This window comes from Ochlerotatus camptorhynchus, unplaced genomic scaffold (assembly GCF_037179485.1).
Source record: "Ochlerotatus camptorhynchus isolate MF236.1 unplaced genomic scaffold, CSIRO-AGI_Acam_v1.1 ptg000170l, whole genome shotgun sequence".
Classification (NCBI taxonomy): Eukaryota; Metazoa; Arthropoda; class Insecta; order Diptera; family Culicidae; genus Ochlerotatus; species Ochlerotatus camptorhynchus.
Window position 1 is genome coordinate 2871342 of NW_027040660.1, and position 18904 is coordinate 2890245.

The 18904-nt window shown below is 38.8% G+C and overlaps 2 protein-coding genes across 2 annotated transcripts in view; one reads left to right on the forward strand and one right to left on the reverse strand.

The window, feature by feature from the left end:
* TTLL5 (Tubulin tyrosine ligase-like 5) overlaps positions 1-18904 on the forward strand; it is a 129169-nt gene that overhangs the window by 19962 nt on the left and 90303 nt on the right. The window lies entirely within an intron of this gene.
* LOC135701620 (uncharacterized) lies at positions 17322-17711 on the reverse strand. Its single transcript, XM_065222458.1, has one exon. The coding sequence runs from the start codon at positions 17709-17711 to the stop codon at positions 17322-17324; it is 390 nt and encodes a 129-aa protein (XP_065078530.1).

Here is an 18904-nt window from a genome sequence, read left to right on the forward strand (position 1 = left end):
AAGTGCGCTGAAATCGTCGAAGGTGTACGAAGAAATCTTTTTAAATTAGACGCTAAAACAGAAAAAGCAAACGAGTTTGATGAAGTCATAGAAAATATGAAAATTAAATTTTTAAATTCAGCCACAAGGCAAGAAAAACTATCAATTTTATCATTGTTGCCAAAGTCATGATCAGTACAAAAAATTGTAGACGAATTTAAAACCAGTAGAAATATGGCATCAGATGCAAGAAAGGAAAGAGATAATGTATTTGATTCATCTCAAGGTTCAAGCTCTGGAAAAGCTTTGAGTAATGAAACAAAAGAACTGGTTTTGATTTTTTTTTTGAGGACGATGATATAAGCCGTGCAATGCCAGGCCAAAGAGATTTTGTTAGCGTAAAGACAGGAAATAAGAGATTAGCTGTTCAGAAAAGATTGTTAATGATGACATTGAAAGAAGCTTTTAATCGCTTTAATGAAATGTACGTCAATGTAAAAATAGGGTTTTCATCATTTGCAAGCCTCCGGCCAAGGCAATGTAAACTATTGACTATCACAGGAACACATAATGTTTGCGTTTGCACTACGCATGAAAATGTCAATTTAATTCTACATAGCTTAAAAAAATACAATGTCTTGAATGATCTAAAAACATTAACGAATAGATTACTTTGCGAAAATAAGACAACTCATTGCCATCTACGAAGATGTAAAAACTGCCCAGATACCTCAGTTTTAGAAGACAGTTTATTGAAACAACTGGAAGAACACTTTGTTGAAAAGCTTTCATTCGAACAATGGGTTACCACTGACAGATGTGATTTAGAAACTATTGTAAAGCAAACCGATGAGTTTGTTTCATTTTTCAGCTCAAAATTAGAAAGTTTGATTCCGCATGATTTTGTAAAAACCGAACAATCCAATTTTTTGAAAACTACAAAACAAAACTTGCAAGATGGTGAATTTTTAGCTATTTGTGACTTTTCTGAAAATTACAGCTTCGTTTTGCAGGATGAAGTTCAATCACACCATTGGAACGTGCAACAGGCCACAATCCATCCTTTCGTAATATATTATACTGAAAATATGCAAATTAAACATTTTAGCTTCATTATAATTTCTGAAGAACTAAGACATGATTCAGTCACTGTCAATTTGTTTATTGATAAAATGATAAACTTTTTACAAATTGATCAAAATAAAAACATAAAAAAAAATTATTTTATGTCAGATGGTGCTGCTTCACAGTATAAAAACCGAAAAAACTTTTCTAGCCTTTGTAAACTTAAGTCAAAGTATGGTATTGACGCTGAATGGCATTTCTTCGCAACATCGCACGGAAAAGGTCCATGCGATGCTATTGGAGGTACGATAAAACGCATGGCTACCAGAGCAAGTTTAGCCAAAGAACGCGAACACCCGATAAAGACTGCAAGAGAGTTGTTTAATTGGGCAAACAAACGAAAAGAAGAAGAACTTACAAAGTTGTCATTTTGTTATTCTACTACAGAAGAATACGAAAATATGTCTTTGCAGCTAAATAATCAATACAATAATGCAAAAACAATTCAAGGAACTCGAAAATTCCACTCATTTCTTCCTCTATCAGAAAATACAATAAAGGCAAAGCTTTATTCAAACTGTCCTGACAATGATGCCAAAATATTCAATATTGTTAAGAAAGTTGTGTAAACAATAATTTTATAAAAATACAGGAATAAAAATAAACTGATGATATCCAACATATAATGTTATTTTTTATTGCGCACAATCACCATCACTGAAAAATAAGCTTAATTCGCTCTTTTGAATCTTGCTAATTGAGGAGCTTACATTTGCAGTTCTCAAAAAGGTGTATCTCGAAATCGAGTTGTCTCATCGGTTTGATGTCTGTGGCGATGTTCGGCAATAGAGAGAAAATATGCACAGTATAAACACATCCAGTTTAAATGGATTAAACTGTTAGGCGATATGCAAGAGTTGAATGCACATTTTCAGCACAACGCACCAAAAATCATTGTTCCTGATAGTGGGATTTTGTAACTTGTTTTTCAAAATACTTTTAAGGCAGAGAATTTCACTCGAATCTTTAAGCTGTCAGTGTCATTTTAACTCAAAATTTTCCAATCTTTCCGAAAAAAATACTTTTGAAACTGGAAAAACACGGAGTACATCCGAAAAGGGCCAAAACTTATAAAGTTATCAAAAAAAACAATATTAAATCAGTAATATCTTCTAAACGGTGCATCTTAGAAAAACGTTATCGAAGTACTTTTTGTTTGCAAATTTGATGTACTTTCATAAAATTAGGGTGACAAACTTTTTTGACTTTTCTTAATAGCTTTTTTGAAAATTGTATTTTTTTAAAAAACAATTTTTTTCATCGTTACCTATTTTTCTCCAGAACAACCTACTGTGCACTAGATAGCATTTTCAGTCAGCTATAACATAAGGATAATAAAAAAATTATTGACATGTCACTTTAAGGAAAAATTTATATTTTAGTTCAAAACACAAATACCAAACTTTTTTTTTTACCGTGCATATTTTCTCCATATAACACCAACAATTGTCTAAAACTTTGCCCAAGACACCAAACCAATCGGACAAACCGTTTCCGAGATACAATTTTTTGAAGATATCATGTGCATTTTTCATAGGCCCTTCTCATAAGTAAGGCTAGATTCAAAATGGCGAACCAAGTATGCAAAACGGCGTTTTTCTTCCCCAAAAACTTGTATGCAAGGTTTCATGCAAATCAAAAAAGATGAAAATTACTCGTTGCTTTAATGATATGGAACCGCTCTCCTGTGGCAGAGGCTATGACTTTTTCCTAAAGGTCTTGAAGCGTTGCCGCACCCTTGTCACAGCGATAATGACTCACTAAACTTCATCCCCATTCCGATGAAGGGGAACATACACACAGCTGAACAGGGAAGTACCACACACGAGGACTAACGCAATCATGTTCCGCTTGTCTAACAATAGTGTTCCTTGCCTTCTTTTTTTTTGCTACTGCTACGAGCTCGATGGCGGCACGCGATTTCTTTCAGCAGTTCCGTCCGATTGGGACATATTTCCATACGGAAAGGGTAAAGGGTTAGACGCTAATTAATTAGGGCACAAATAATCACATCAAAGTTGTTACGTTTACTCGTTTATTCTTGCATTCGTTGTTTGGATGGAATTCCAGGTTCGATCGCGTACCGTGGATCAGAGGGGGCGGGGACGGAGCGAGGGTACAGCGTAAAGTTTTCAGGTTGGCATTTTAAACATTATCGGCGCATTTGGGATTCTTGCTGCTGGTGCTGATACAACGACGAATGACGTCCTAATGGGCCTCAAAACGTTCGTGCCTGGGACACATTTATTCCTTGCCCAGTTTAATGTGGATTGGGTTGTTTCGCTTGTCAGGATGTTTTTGGTACGAGATGCGCGATAGTGGTGTAAGTTTTTAGGTTAATCGCGGTGTGGCAATTTAACTTGTTCGTATTTGCTAAACGGTGATCATTGTTCAAACTTTGCTAGTTAATTTGCAGTGCTGGGCGATGAACTCTGGTCTGGAACACGCTGATTATCGTAGAAAATTTAAATTCTGTGGGTGGGTTCTCAGTTGCTTCTCAGAAACAAGATTTCAGGTCTGTGGCAAACAGCACGAATTTCGTGGTTTTATCAGATTTGGTAACCTATTTAGTTATCACACATTTTGGCCGGTTCGTAGTTCAATAAGCATGTATTCAGCAGTTTCTTGCCGCTGCACCAGATATTAGATAGTTACATTTCTCCAGCTCGAACGAAATCTCGAACCTTCCTCTTGATGGAGCCCATTTAGCCCGCATTTGCTGGATGTCGCTTCGTCGAAGTCGCTGATTTGAAATTGCCCGGTATTTTTCGATTGGTCGCAATGCCGGACAATTCGGCGGAGTCATTACACTCCAGAACCACCTTGAGGTAGTGACAGTTGGCCGAATTGGGCCAAAAGATGATTTTGCCCCTATGCTCGCGGATGAACGGCAATTCACGCTTTTTCAGACATTCTTCGATGTAAACTTGGGATGTCATCGTGGAGGATGTGACGAATAGTTCCGTTTTCAGGCCACAACTGCAAATCGCTTGCAAAGTCATGGCCTTCTTCGCGAAATTGTCGGCAAACACGAACTTGAGTCTTCACGGCACAGCCTCACGTCCAGTCGCGATGTAAAACTGTTGACCGGGAAGCTGCTTAAAATCGAGTATGCTATTGTATGTTTCGTCATCGATCAAAGTGCAGCCCTTGTGTTTCGTCAAAGCACGGTCGTACAAGAGTCTTGCACGCTTTTTGACCGCGGAATTCTGCTTAATGTGCCGGTTTGGCTTTGTACGACATGTCTCTTTCCCTGGCAAGGATGTTCCGCACCGTTTGAAAGTTAGCGTTGTACCTTCTGGCCACATCTCGGATCGGCAGACCGTGGTTGGCTTTCACGCACCTCAGCACCTTGCTGTGCAGCTGACGATTCCTGGTTCCAGTTTTTTCGTAGATCCGCTGATTCCTTTCCACACTCAGGGTTTCCTTGTAGGTTTTGAGCACTCGAAAAACTGTTGTTTTCGGCATCTTCAGCACTTTAGCCGGATTTTCCAGGTGTTTGTGGATAATATTGTTTCTTCTTTCGAGTTCCATTTGACGTTATTTCTGAACGCGATCGACTACTTTGATCAAACTTGCACCAGTGTAGAAGTGTAAACAAACCTCTGTCAAAGATTTTCGATTTCCAATACTAGAGGCGTGTTAGCAGCGCGCGAGGGGCATTCCAATTTACTTTTAGTCAGCCTTTGGGTATGCGCGGCGCATCAGGGTGACAGTAAAAAAAAATTGCGCAGAAGCCGAATCGATTTGCAGTCTTGCAGGAAGTTGTTCTGTATAAAATTGAGCAATTTTTGAAATTTTATCAAGCAAATGAATAGTTTTGTTCCGTTTCCCATATGTTTTCCCATACACATTTTAAAGCTCTCCCGCAAATTTTAAACAGTTGCTCGGAATTCCAATACGAATCGCGTGTGGTGGATGTGATGTGCCATATAAACCTGATAATATCATAGAAGATTACTAAGAAGAGACTATTCTATAGAAATACTTAGAAATATCTAATCTTACACGTGACGGAATCCATCTTTGACATAAAGGAAACATGTTATGTAAAATTAAGTTCTCCTAGGCTGAAAAGTTCGAAAGTACGTTTGATTGAATTTCCAAAAACCTTGGTAGCAATATGTTTGCCACTGCCCTGCAGGTGCACTTTATTTTTGGAACGAATTGTAAGATAGACATAGATCAATTTCAATTAAGTTTTACGTGAAACAAATCAAAGCAAGGTGTTGCGCAAAGTGGTACCTTACACTTGGAACATTGAATTTTGGACCTCTTATTTTTAGCCTTTGTACTACATAGGCGACAACGACGATAGGTAGCCAACTGTTCCAGTTTAAGACTTCCAACATCTGAAAAGCGTAGATTATCTGGTACTCCTTCTTTTTGATAGTTTGAAGACATTGTAGGCTTCTTTGTAGAATATCTTGGTTCGCTTTGTAGGCTGCGCTTCCTCGAAGTATAGTTACCAACAAGGTCTCGTGATAACTTCAACCTGAACTGCAGCTGAGTCACGTGATTTCGCACATGGTTGTTAGATGCATACAACAAGTATGCATTCGTAATAGCCAAATCAATGCAGAAATTGAAAATCCGCAGCCAACACCTCTGGCTTCTTCTACCGACCCCATACGTGCTTCTCTTTTGATCAAACCGATCAACTCCGCCCATCCGCTTTGTGTATTCCTGAACCGCTTTCGGACATACGATGGTTTTTCTGGTACCATCATGTTGCTTTCTTTCACACGTAGCTGTCGCGGTTTTAGGATGGAATGCTGTAGTCAACATTGTTACCATTTTGGAATCTTGCCCCATTACAAAAGCAACGTTTTTCTTCAAACGCCACTTGTACTCCCCTCTGAGGAAACGCTTCCGCCTTTTCGGTTGGGACTTTCTTTTGTACTTTTTTAGTAGTACAGGTAGGTCCGATCTATTACTGTTCACTGTAGCCGTTGCATAAATTCCGTGATCATATAAGTATTGTAATATACCGTATGAGGCGAAAAAACTATCAAAGGTCACATGACCTTGAAATCCTTCATCAATTAGTTTCTGCGTTAGATTCTTGACTACATTGGCCCCTAGGCCTATAGTAGGAGACTTGTCATCGCGTTTGCCAGTATAAATATCAAACTCAAATACGTAACCAGTCTCACTGTCGGCTCTTGTCCACACCTTATAGCCTCTCTTGATAGGTTTTAGTGGCATATATTGTTTCAATGTCGATCACCCTTTGAACAGAATCATCGATTCATCAATCGATTGCGATGATGTGGACTGTACTGCTCTCTGGCATGCAGTGTTCAGTAAACCAAGAAGTGGACGAATCTTGTACAGTTTGTCAAAATGATCTGAATTCCTTGCAGGCATCATACGATTATCATTCAGATGCAAATTCTCTAAGATTTTTTTGAATCTCTTGCACGGCATAATGGAAGCAATTTCGTCCGTACGGAAAAATGGATCACTTGACCAGTACAAATCAACACTTGCAAGAGGCTTGAGACCCATCATAATGGTAATCCCTAGAAAAGCTTTGATTTCTGCTTCAGATATCGGTTCCTAGTGTCGACTTTGCTGATGGTCTGCGTAGATGTTAGTTTGGGTAACTATAAGTTTCAAAATGTCATCGTCGAAAAACTGTGCGAAATAGGCTACAGGTCTTGCATTTCCCGGGACGGCATTCAAGGCTTGCAAACGAACATTATCAAAATTGGCTGTATTGGGATCCTGGGACCAATCGCCTTTTTTCCAGCCAACTTCATCATCGTCTGATTGGTCCACTTGGGAAAAATCTTCGCTTGATTGATCGTCATCCGATTCATCTGAAGCTGATGTTTCGGATAATGCTTGAGTAGTTGGCTTTCCTAATAAATCGGTAACATATATAAACGATATCAGATATTATCCAACAATATCATATAAGGTTAGCACAATGACCCGAATAGATGATTAGACACTTGCAACTGTTTTCAATGCGGGTAATCGTGCGTGGGTGAAGAATCGCTTTTAAATGCTTACGGTTGTGATAACCCGAAGAACACGGTTGTGATTCATCAATGGATGTGTGCCGTTCAGTCCCACTGCCCTTAGCATCATCATCTGAATCATCACTTCCAGCGAGAATATCGATCAGAGATGTATCTAGCTTGCTCAAGGTAGAGAGTTCCGGATCAGCTTCCAGTTCATCATCGCAAATTTTCGCCAGCTCTCTTTCAACCTCGTCATCCGACTCTGTATACGGTATGTTCGACATACTTTTAGCTAAAACGTAAAATAGCATGTAACAGTATTGCGAGCATTTTTCATTGTAGAAAACTGTAACATTTGACATGAACTACAGATCAATGTTTGAAAAAAGTACATGATCTAAGAAAGGAGTTCCAAAACAGTATATTTCTATTGAAAAACTTACCGACTTGTGGGATTTGTAATGAGTTTTAGCTGATATTCGTATTTCCGCTCGAAAATGGCGGTTTGTTTACACAAAAATGACTCCCAAATACTCAGTTTCCACTTGTTCCGGCTCAAAAAAAAAAAAATAGAAGTGTTGCCAGATATCAGAAGTAGCCAATGCACGGAAAAAAAACTGCAACGGGATTGTTTGTGTGGAGAAAAAAAAATACAGATTGTTGGTGGCAATATAGTTGCCACTGCCTTCTAAAGGGTTAAGCACTTAAAAATTAGGTAAAATTCCTTATTTTTGTCTCAAACTACCCGAAAATCATTCGTGCCGCGCACAACCACCTAGGTACATTTACAAAAAAATATTAAATAAGTACAGCTTGAAAGAACTGCTCATGTTCAAAAGAAGGAAGCATTCCTATAAATCAAAAATATCTATTATTTGAAAAATTTATGAAAACAATAAAACTCACTAGAACTGCTCATGTTCAAAAGAAGGAAGCATTACATTTGAACAGCTTGCCAGGTTGAGAAAATCGAACCTTCTTAATCTTTTTTTTTCGAGACTGATTTCAAAACTTACTGAGCTTTGAGAAAAGTTCAAAATAGTAGTAAATGGCTTGCTCTTCGGCGAAATGACCCATTCGGCGTAATGTCCTTCGGTGAAGTGTCACGCTCTTCAAAATAAGGTATCATACCTCATTAAAATATTCATATGCTATCGGTTCTTGCTTGGGTTACAACGTATTGAACAAGAAGTTCCAGCCTGTCGTGGGAACCCAAACCTACCAGAAAGGCCCGGCTGTCAAGTAGAAGTACACTTGAGACTGTTACCAGATGCTGTTGCAGAAACCTGTCGTCACAAGATGCAACATTTCACCCAATGACGATGTTAAATGATTGACCCTGAGGAAGATCAAAAACTTTCCATAGTGCTGATGAGACCGATCGCCAAGATTATTCACAATACAGCCTAAATGCACGTTTTGAAGAGGCCAAGGAAGAGGTGATTTTTGGCACTGGGTGACATCCGGTGCTAGTACCATAGAGGTCTCTAAGACCAGAAGGTTCCGAAGAAACGTGCTCAACTATTTGGCTCAGCTCTGGTACTCTCTTCGGTCCCAAGCTAATCGATGCATCCCTCGAAACATAGGAAAATCCACGAACTTATCATTTTATCTGTCAAACTTTCATAGCGAATCAAAACAAACACAGTGTAGTACTAGAATTTCGACTAGAATGGAGTACGCTAGTCAAGTGGTGAGCCATTTTAAAATCGTTTGTTTCCACCGGTTGCTAGTACCGTCGAGTGAGGATCAGTAAACATCCTCTTGCGTACACCGCTTCCGGAATGCCTGATCGGAGATTGGAAGAAACGCTAACCGAGAATCGTGTTGGCCACCAACCCATGCCAGCTGCAGTACTGCACCCAGCGGGCGACTCTGGTGACGAAACTTTGCTGTAATACGATCCACTTTCCCCAGAGCGGACAGCTGGAGGATTACGCACTCTCATCGGCCAAAAAACACTGCCACCGCTCCATGAGATTGCCTTTATCGTCCACTGGAACTACTGAGCGTCCCTGTATCCACTACCAGATCCGCCAGATCTGATTGTTCCAAAAGTTCAAGAATTGATTTAAAAAAATACCGTTCTGAATTAGAAATACTCATCAGAGTATTTCTATTCTGAATGATCTGAAACGTAAACACGAGATGAATGTGAAACGTCATTTTGACAATCAAAGTCGATGTCAAATAAGGATGCGATCATAAATAATTACACAATTTGAAACGGACCGGTGCTGGCTTGGGTGCTGGTCTCAGATTATGCCCCCGCGGTAACTGAAATCTCGATGAACATTTCAAATGGTAAACGGTGGTGTAGTGGTAAGCGTGATTGCCTCTCACCCCAAAAGGCCTGGGTTCAATCCCAGTCGGCGCCGCCGGGATTTTCTGAGGCATAAAATCTCTGATCACACCTTCCTTCGGAAGGGAAGTAAAGCCGTTGGTCCGTGGTTCATGAGTTGATGGGTCGATAGGTAGGGTCCAGTAAAGCCCTCTAGTTAAAGTATGGACGACTGTCACCACAAAACTGAAAAAAAGCTGTTCCAATCGAGCAAAGCGGTGCATTTTTTAACGGTTCGATTGGTACAACTTTTGACAGACGTTCATACTTTTACCATAGAGGTAACTCTAAGACTAGAAGGTCCCGAAATAACGTGCTCAACTTTTTGGCTCAACTCTGGTACTCTCTTCGGTCCCAAGCTAATCGATTCACCCCTCGAAACATAGGAAAATCCACTAACCCCTTATTTTATCTGTCAAACTTCCATAGCGAATCAAAACAAACATTGTGCAGTAGTAGAATTTCGACTAGAATGGGGTACGTTAATCGTTTGCTTGGGACCAATAGGCTAGTCAAGTAGTGAGCCAATTTAAAACCTTTAGTTTCGTATTGATTGTTGCTTTTACTGTAGGGCTTTAGGGTCCAGGTGTGGGAGCAGCCTCCCTGGCATCGGTAGCATTGTTACTCAGTACGAAAAACAAGATCGACGGAAAACAAACCAAGGCAAAAAAATTTCAAATGGTCCTATCTGCTTTGCTCGATTCTCTTCATCGACTTCTCTTTTGATAATCACTGCTATGCTATCTTTAGATATCAGATTTCGAGCTAATTTTACAACATAGTTTGATAAACGTCAAATACAATAGGAAAAGGTTTTGCAGCTGAGTTATTAACGAAAAAGAAAATCGATGAAGGGAATCGATCAATGCAGATAGGACCTGGAAGACCACAAAATGACTAATGTTGAGTCAAACTATTTTTCTACTTTTTGAAACGATACTTGAAGGCAAGAACATGTGTTCGGGTGGTGAGATATGTTTGACCTCTAGGCTCAATCGCGTTAGCTTTAAGGAGCCGATATTTCATTTTTTTGTAGATTACCAAGAATAACTTAATACCAACAATCAATACGAAACTAACGATTTTAAATTGGCTCACTACTTGACTAGCCTATTGGTCCCAAGCGAACGATTAACGTACCCCATTCTAGTCCAAATTCTAGTACTACACAATGTTTGTTTTGATTCGCTATAAAAGTTTGACAGATAAAATGAGGGGTTAGTGGATTTTCCTATGTTTCGATGGGTGAACCGATTAGCTTGGGATCGAAGAGAGTACCAGAGCTGAGCCAAAAAGTTGAGCACGTTTCTTCGGGACATTCTGGTCTTAGAGTTACCTCTATGTTAATACTACGTCTAGTGGGCTTGGACTTATTACTTGCAGTTTTCGGGATGTACTGATTCACTTCAGAAATTTTCGGAATCGGTCCGGAAAGTACTGAATCACTTGAGAAAAAAAAAGAAACTTCAGAAAGAACTGAATCACTTCAAGTAGGGGAATTTACGTATTCTTGGCAACCTAAGCAGCGACCTTCTTTCTATAGCCTTTTTCTCTATGGAACGCACACATATGCAGTATTGGTTTGTTTACAATCTTTTGCTGCCAGCTGCTCTAGCAATTTCAGTCGAAAGAATTGTCAAAAACTGTTTTGAAACGCTTTTACAAAGCTCCAATCTTCTCTAGTGAGAGCGAGTATTGTCGGCAACCAGTTTTTCTTCGGCAACCGTTCCATTTGAACTGCATGTAAATCTGCTGTTCTATTATCGGCAACTCAAAATCAGCTACAATTTGTAGTGCGTGTGTTTCATTTCAAGAAAACCCTGGTAGATTGCTTTTTATCAGTGGTAAAAATATAGCCAAATTGAAGCTGAAAGCATAAAGAATCGTGTGCATGCATTCAGCGAAGTGTTTTCGTAAGAAAATCCAGTGAAAATAGTGTTTCAATTTGGGTTACCGAAAATAGTCTGTCATCCCGAAGCCGTCATTTCCCCTAATGCAAAATTTTCCGAAGGGATTTAATTTTTTTTCTTAAGTGATTAACTACTTTTCTAAGTGGTGCTGAACGTTTTCGAACTGATTCATAACTTCTTGAAATGATTTCTGCTTTCCAAAGTAATTCCAAGATGTGATCTTTTGAAATTTTCACCTATATTTCTGCAGTGATTCATCACTTTCCATAGTGATTCCGAAATTTTATGAAGTGAATCAGTACATCCCGAATTGATTCAGTACTTTTCAAAGTGATTCCAAACTTGTTTGAAACGTTTCAGTACATCCCGAAAAGATACAAAACTTTCTTGATTCAGAACTTTGCAGAAGCGATTCAGTACTCTCCGAAATGATTCAATAGGTTCAGAAGTGATTTTAATTTTTTTTTCTTAAGAGATTATATACTTTCCGAACTGATTTCAATCTTTTAGAAGTGATGTATAATTTTCCGATGTGAATTTGTATAAATTTTCAATTAATTTAGCATTCAAGTGTTGCAATACTTAGTCAGGTAATTCCATACTTATGACGGATGGATAGTTTAAAAAATGTTCTGTAGTCACTCCGTTCATTTTGAATCGTAATAAACAGAACACAATTAGTTTTCGATAATTTGTCATTGATTTGCTTGAGGTAAAATCCCAGCTCCTTTATTTCCTTTTGAAATGATAAGCCGTTCTGATTCAAAATATCCAAATTACTTCTTTTCACGAAAAACGCCAATAATACAAACCAGGAAGGAACGTTACTTCGCTGCTACGCTAAATTCTTTATCTATACCCTTGCTATCCTTGATCTAGTTTCGATAAAAAATAATAACCTCCACCATGGCACAAAACGATAAAGAATTCATCGTCATCTTTTTTTCCGAAAAGCCTCCTAGCCAAAGGAACTGAATTTACACGGTGCAATCGTGCTTGGGCTTGGCTTTCACGTGTGCTGTTTTCTTAACATCCCACTTTTTTGCCGGTGGTGGCTTTTATAGGTATGTTATATTTATTACGATTCTACTTCTGGCGCGAAGCATACGGAAACGGCACTTATCATCGTTTTGATGTGGTTCTTCCCTCTGTTTCTGTTTTTTTTTTTGGAAAAGAAAGGTCGTCTCATGAACGAGTAGGGTTTTTGATCTAATTATCGTCCTTCTAAACCCAACCCGCGCTTTATTTCTGGTTTTAGAACGGATTTGAACGCAAAAATGAAACGTTGCCACTAAAGATGATCTCTAAATTAATATCCCTGGATTTGAGAAAGAGTCAAAAATTGTTTTCATTTTTTTAATGATCTAACACTGCTTCTTGATTCCAAATTCGTCATATGAGTTTCAATTCCGTCCAAACACATTGACGCAATTGGATTTTCTTCGTCATACAGATGAAGGCAGAAGGAGTGCTTCTTTTGTTTTCGAGAACAATGGGTGTAAATATTCATTCTTTGCGCTCTTATATGCTTTGTGCTTTTGAACAATAGTATCGAATCGAACGTATTATTGATTTATGGACAGTTAAATCCTTGATGTTGATATTTTCGACTCGATACATCGGAAATAGGCGATTGCGACGAAGTAGCGCTCTACCCTAGATAGAATATTTGTTTACTTCAACCGTTGAGCGATGCAAATTACACTAGTTCATATGGGCTATGTAGATAAATAAACAACCGTCGACGAAGTACTTACTCAGATAAAGTGTAGGCCCACGCGATCCATCATGCAGCAGTGACGAGGTAGTGGTAGGTTAGTGTTTCGCTTTATTTTTATTATTCGTTATCGACAGGTCCCTAACTCGCACCTCCGAAGGACGATTGCAGCTTGGCGGTAGGCTCGTGGATGTCATTTGTCTCCGAAGTAATGCTTTCATTCGTTCTCCGTTGCCGGGCAGTAACCCGCTCCAACTGGTATACTTCAAACAAACCTGTCGGTGCAGCTTAAAAAAAAAAACTTCGAAACCGACGGTGTTGTTTGTATACCTATGGATATTTCGAAGTTTCGTTTATTCGTTTGGATTTATTACTCATTCATAAAATATGAATATATGAACACGAAAAACTAAGAATTCAGAACAGAAGTACATGCAATCAATATGGTTCTGATTCCGATTATAACAAAAACGCAAAAACAAAGCATTATTCGCCGATAACATGTACGACGAAGAGTTGGTACCGTAAAACGGGCTGGATTGAGCAGTGCGGTGTACTTGAGCTCTAAAATATCTCATAATTTTAGTATCAGCATTTGACATAAATATATCATATCAGATCAAAAATAATGAGAACTACACCTCACTGATCAACTCGACCTCACTTTACGGTAACTGTAATAAATACCGTCAAAGTGTAGAAGTCTTCGAAAAAAGGAGCCCAAATAAATAGTCAACATCCCAAAATCGAAAATACGCTGAAAGAGGTGTCGGTGCTGATCGATTTAGGTGAATATTTACTTCTCTAGCAACATTAATTAGTAGGCGCCGTTTGCTTTTCCCTCCATCTACTTTCATTATTATGTATCTAGGGTGCCAGTGGAGGTGTACTATAGTACCTTTACCAACCACCATGGCGTTATCAAAAGCAGCATTAGGATAAACCGGAGTGCTAATGGTCACATTTGGGCCATGTTGCTGGCAGTAGTAGTTATGAAACCGCCCCAGGCCAGCAAAGGTCAAAGGTCGGATGTCCTTGGTCGGCAGTTGGGTTTGGTTTTGGTTGACTGCGTATAAATAGAAGGCTTTGTTTCACTTGCTTCCTTTGTTTGGCGAGTGACATCCTACTTAGACCGCGGAGGTAATTAATCGATACAACTGTACATCGTCATCGTTAAATTTCGTGGGGAAAGTCTTTTGCCGTAGATAAGCGGGGCTCGCTTAGCTCAGTCGGTAAAGGCGCAGCTATAAAGCATGGTCTGGAGGCGACTGGATTATGATTTTACTTGCCACACCATTATACTACTGCAAAAATGACACAGGCTTAGAAAGTCCACGTAAGGTCCCAGTAGGGAAGCAACAAATCCAAAGAAGAAAAGTAGCGAAGTTTTCCTGAGGAATGGTAACGTGGTGTCTATAACCAAATATATGCATATAACAACAGGTCCAGGAATAATTGATGACAATCGGAAAAACGTTATTGCGATTGAGATATTAGTTGACGCCGTAAAATGGTAGCGTTTTACTAACGTACATATTTGGTATATGTATGTTTCGTTGTGTATATTTCAATGAAGGGAGAAATTATGATGCCCACGTTGATTTTGCGTGTTTAAGTTTATTTGATGAAAGTAATTTAGTTCCATTTTATTTGATTTGATTACATTACCATTATGCTTCCTAGCTATGACTGATGGGATTTATTCACGTCATATACTCAGTTCAATGTATGTTCAAAACAGCGTTTGAAAAATTCAGCTGACTCACAGTTAGCGATTGTGAAATAATTGGTATTACCTTATGTTATGTTCATTTGGAGGTCAAACATGTCGCATGTTTGCACAGAATATCAAATGTTTTTTTTTCCAAAACGTCATGTATCGTTTAAATGGAAATATGTCTTCATATCTGGCAACCCTTATTTGGAGAATACGACTGGCTCATTTGCTTGGCGGTGTTGATTAATCACTGCACCCAGAGTCTGTGTATAAGATTCACGTCAAGTGAAAAACAATGCAACTCGCATCACGGTTTTCGAATGATTCCCTTCCCTTTCATTTGGTAACAGAGGACTTCTGCATAAACTTGAAATGCCTTCTAAGGGGCTGTTCATAAACTACATAGACAGCTTAGGGGGGGGGGGGTTGGAAATCAACCACAGCCCATACAAATTTAAAAACTCAATAATCCTAAAAAAAACTGTCTACGTAGTTAATGAACAGCCACTAATGGAAAAACAAATGACCGGTTGTAGTAAATCATTACATCAGTGATTTTGTAAAATTTTTCTTATCAACAAATATTACAAATTCTCATTACGGATCATTACCAAAGGTATTCCATAAAAAAAATTTAAAGCTCACTACATGTTTATGATCATTTCTTCGATTGTATTGTATATTTTATTACATTACCCATGTAACAATTTGATGCTTAACAAGTGTTGTTCAATTGATTTTAATTCAGCCTTAGTTTGAATAATTGTTGTACATAGATCACGTTAACCTTTGTTCAGCTTTTAAACATCTAAACCTGGTGATTTTAATCAGCTAAAAGCTTAACAGTTATATAAATTATAAGCTTTTTAAGGTATTAAATAACAGTCTGTCCCAACCCTTGTTCAGCCTTCTAGTGTTATTTGGAAGGAAAAAAAATTGAATACCGCTTCATATCATATATATTTTTATGAGACTGCAACAAGGTGCTGACTAACTAATTGGATTTACATATTTATATTTTTATTATAAGTCTAAAAATTACCTTTGCATTTCGGGATTCGAACCGATAGTCGCTGATTCACAGGCATCAATCATACCTACTGGACCACGTAAGCATGTTTGTGGCAAAAGGTATGATCATTAACTTGAAACACGTCAAATTTAAGTTGAATAACAGCAACCGGAAGAGTATTATACAGCAATGTAAACAACAACTGGTGACAGTAAAACATTCCTCTCATTTTCAAATGTAGTTAACACAATGGGCGATTTATTTCGATCGTCATGTGGAAGCTGTTTAAGTGCCATAATTGAGTTATATTTTTGGAATTCTGTCTGAAAATGCAGTGCAATATAGCAGTCAAAACACAGACATACAAATGTTAATGCTTCCGACGTCGTCGCAGCCCACTTCTATCTGGAGATATTCCTAAAAAGCTCCTCTACCTTGCCTCTACTGCTGCCGCATCTTGGAATTAGAAAGGTAGGCAGTGAATTTAGAAGAACTAAAATGCCGGAAATGCAACAAGTGACACTGACTACATTTAACCTATTCGGCTATCAAAATATTTGTAGTGCATTGCTGGAAGTAGTGTTAAGCTAAAATATGGCTTGTTCAATACTTAGATCAGCTAACTTATTGAGGTTTAATTATGAGGACACAATTAGCTTCACGCACTACTAATCAACTATATATTCAGCCTGCTGTTAATCAGCTTTGTACACCCTGAATCAACCAATAATCAGCTTCTGTTCAACAACTAATGAACCGGGGACCAACGGCTTTGATTCTTTTCCGAAGGAAGACGTGATCAGAGATTTTATGCCTCAGAAAATTCCGGCGGTGCCGACTGGGATTGAACTCAGGCCTTTTGAGAAGAGAGGCAATCACGCTTACCACTCATGGCGTGACTTATTATACACCTACTTACTCCTCTTAGGAGATCCCTTCAGATACTGAAGTGTTCATCGTATGTCGAGCAAACCGGTTTCTACACTAACTTATTATTTCTTGACTATTAAGGCCTGTACTCGAAAAAAAAATGCACCAGACAAAAGTGTTCGCCAAAAATTTATTTTAAGTCGGATTTCCTTGAAACTTTTAGGGAATGAGCTAATACATATGGATTATGTTTCGGCATAATTACTTTATTCAATTTCCTTTCCATCGCTGAAAGCCCGCACCTTTCCCTTAATACCCCTCATTACATTTTGTAAAATGGTGGAGCCGACCTTTTTGGTCACTTTCACCCATTCTTTCTTCAACTCCAGCTCGTTCTAAAACACCTTGGACGATTTTCGAACTTTGGCCTTCATTATGGCCCAAAATCTTTCCACCGGACGAATCTCTGAAGAATTTGGGGGGTTGGCGGTTTTTGGTACAAAAACAACGTTATTGTCTCTGTACCAATCCAACGTCGATCGCGCGTAATGGCATGATGCCTAGTCCGGCCAAAATAATGTCACGCCTCCGAATTTGTCCACTTTATTCTTCCTTATGTCTTCCGGAACATCAAACTGTGATGTAGATCTCCAGCCCCGGTATCTGCTTTGCGTCTGCTTAGATGTAGGATTCGTCATCCATAACCACACACATCGGTTTCGTTAAGCACTCTCGATACAGCTTCCTTGCGCGGGATTTGGCCACCGTGTTTTGTTGATCACGCCGGTTCGGTGCCTTCCGGACCTTGACTACACGAAGCTCAGCTCGTTTCATGGTTTGTTGAACGAACCAGGCGGAACACTTTGCCTTCAGAGCCGCGTGGCGAATCGAAAGGTTCGGATTACGCTTGAAATAATCCAAAACCTTCCGGGCGTTCACAGGGTCAGCTGTCTTCGATTTTCTTCCACTTCCAACCCGCCGCACGGTCGTCTGGGACTCCTTAAACGATTTTACCACCCGAGACACAGTTGTATGGGTGACTCCCAGTTGTCTTCCGATCCATCTCATGGTCGCAGTCACATTGACGGCGCGCAAAATTCTCCGGCGATTTTCTTCCTTTTTCGATGACATCAATTTTTTGAATACAAGAGAATCAATAGCAAACATTTTTTAAATACTGAGGTGTCCTGTAAGATCACCTTCAACGAACAAAGGTTGAACCCTTAAAGCGCTCTTTTCAGCTTCTAATTGGATAAATTGATGCAACGGAAGTAGATAAAGTAGAGCATCTAGTGCCATACTCGGCAGCTTCCCAGCTTCCTCTGAGCCGATTTTTCGTTAGTTTTCGGCCACCAAACCAATGATGCGTAGGATATTCTGGGTCTTACAATCGTCAAATAAATCCAGTGGATTATTTTCGGTTTTGGGCCCTATTTCCTACCAAAAGTTTTCTTACTTATCCAAAGAACATTTATTACAGGTTGTTAGCTCTATATGTGAATTCCAGTTAGTTTACTGTCAAGAATGACTCCCAGATACTTGACTGTTCGTGAAAGTTCTAAAGAAGTTTCTTTCAATTTTAAGTTATTTATAGAAAATTTCCTTTTCCGTGTGAACGGTTCGATAGTGGTCTTAGAAGGGTTTATATTCAACCCTTCTTTAGTGCACCACGACGAAACATAATTTAAAGCAGTTTGCATTCTATTAGAAATGACATTATCAAATTTTCCTCGTAATATTATGACTATGTCATCAGCAATGTCAATTATTTAGAAGTATTTTTGTTTAGTATGCATGGGCGAGCTACCAGTTAGGCCAAATCGACGATGCATGGTTTCAAATGCATTAGTGTGTTTCCTTGCTTGACTATGAAAAATAATGTTTGTTTAGTTTTTCTAGTACGCTTTTTGTGAAGGTTGCAATATGAAATTACTACTCAAATGAAGATAATTATGTTGAGTGCAATACCAACCCAGAGTAATTTAAAAACAGCTTAGCAATCAGCAATCTCATTAATCAGCCATTAATCGCCCTGAGATGGGGACCATGGGTCGATAGTACATTTTTGTTGGATAATTGCTTATATGACAAAGGTAAGTATCCTAATCAGTGGTGGCACGAGTCCTGGAGTTTAACATTTTTTCCTAAACATTTGATACTTTTTGCGATAACCATTGTGACGACACACAAAAACAAACTGGCAAGCGGCAAAAATGTCATGACATTTCTAAACTGTTTTCTGCCAGCGACAGAACATTTTC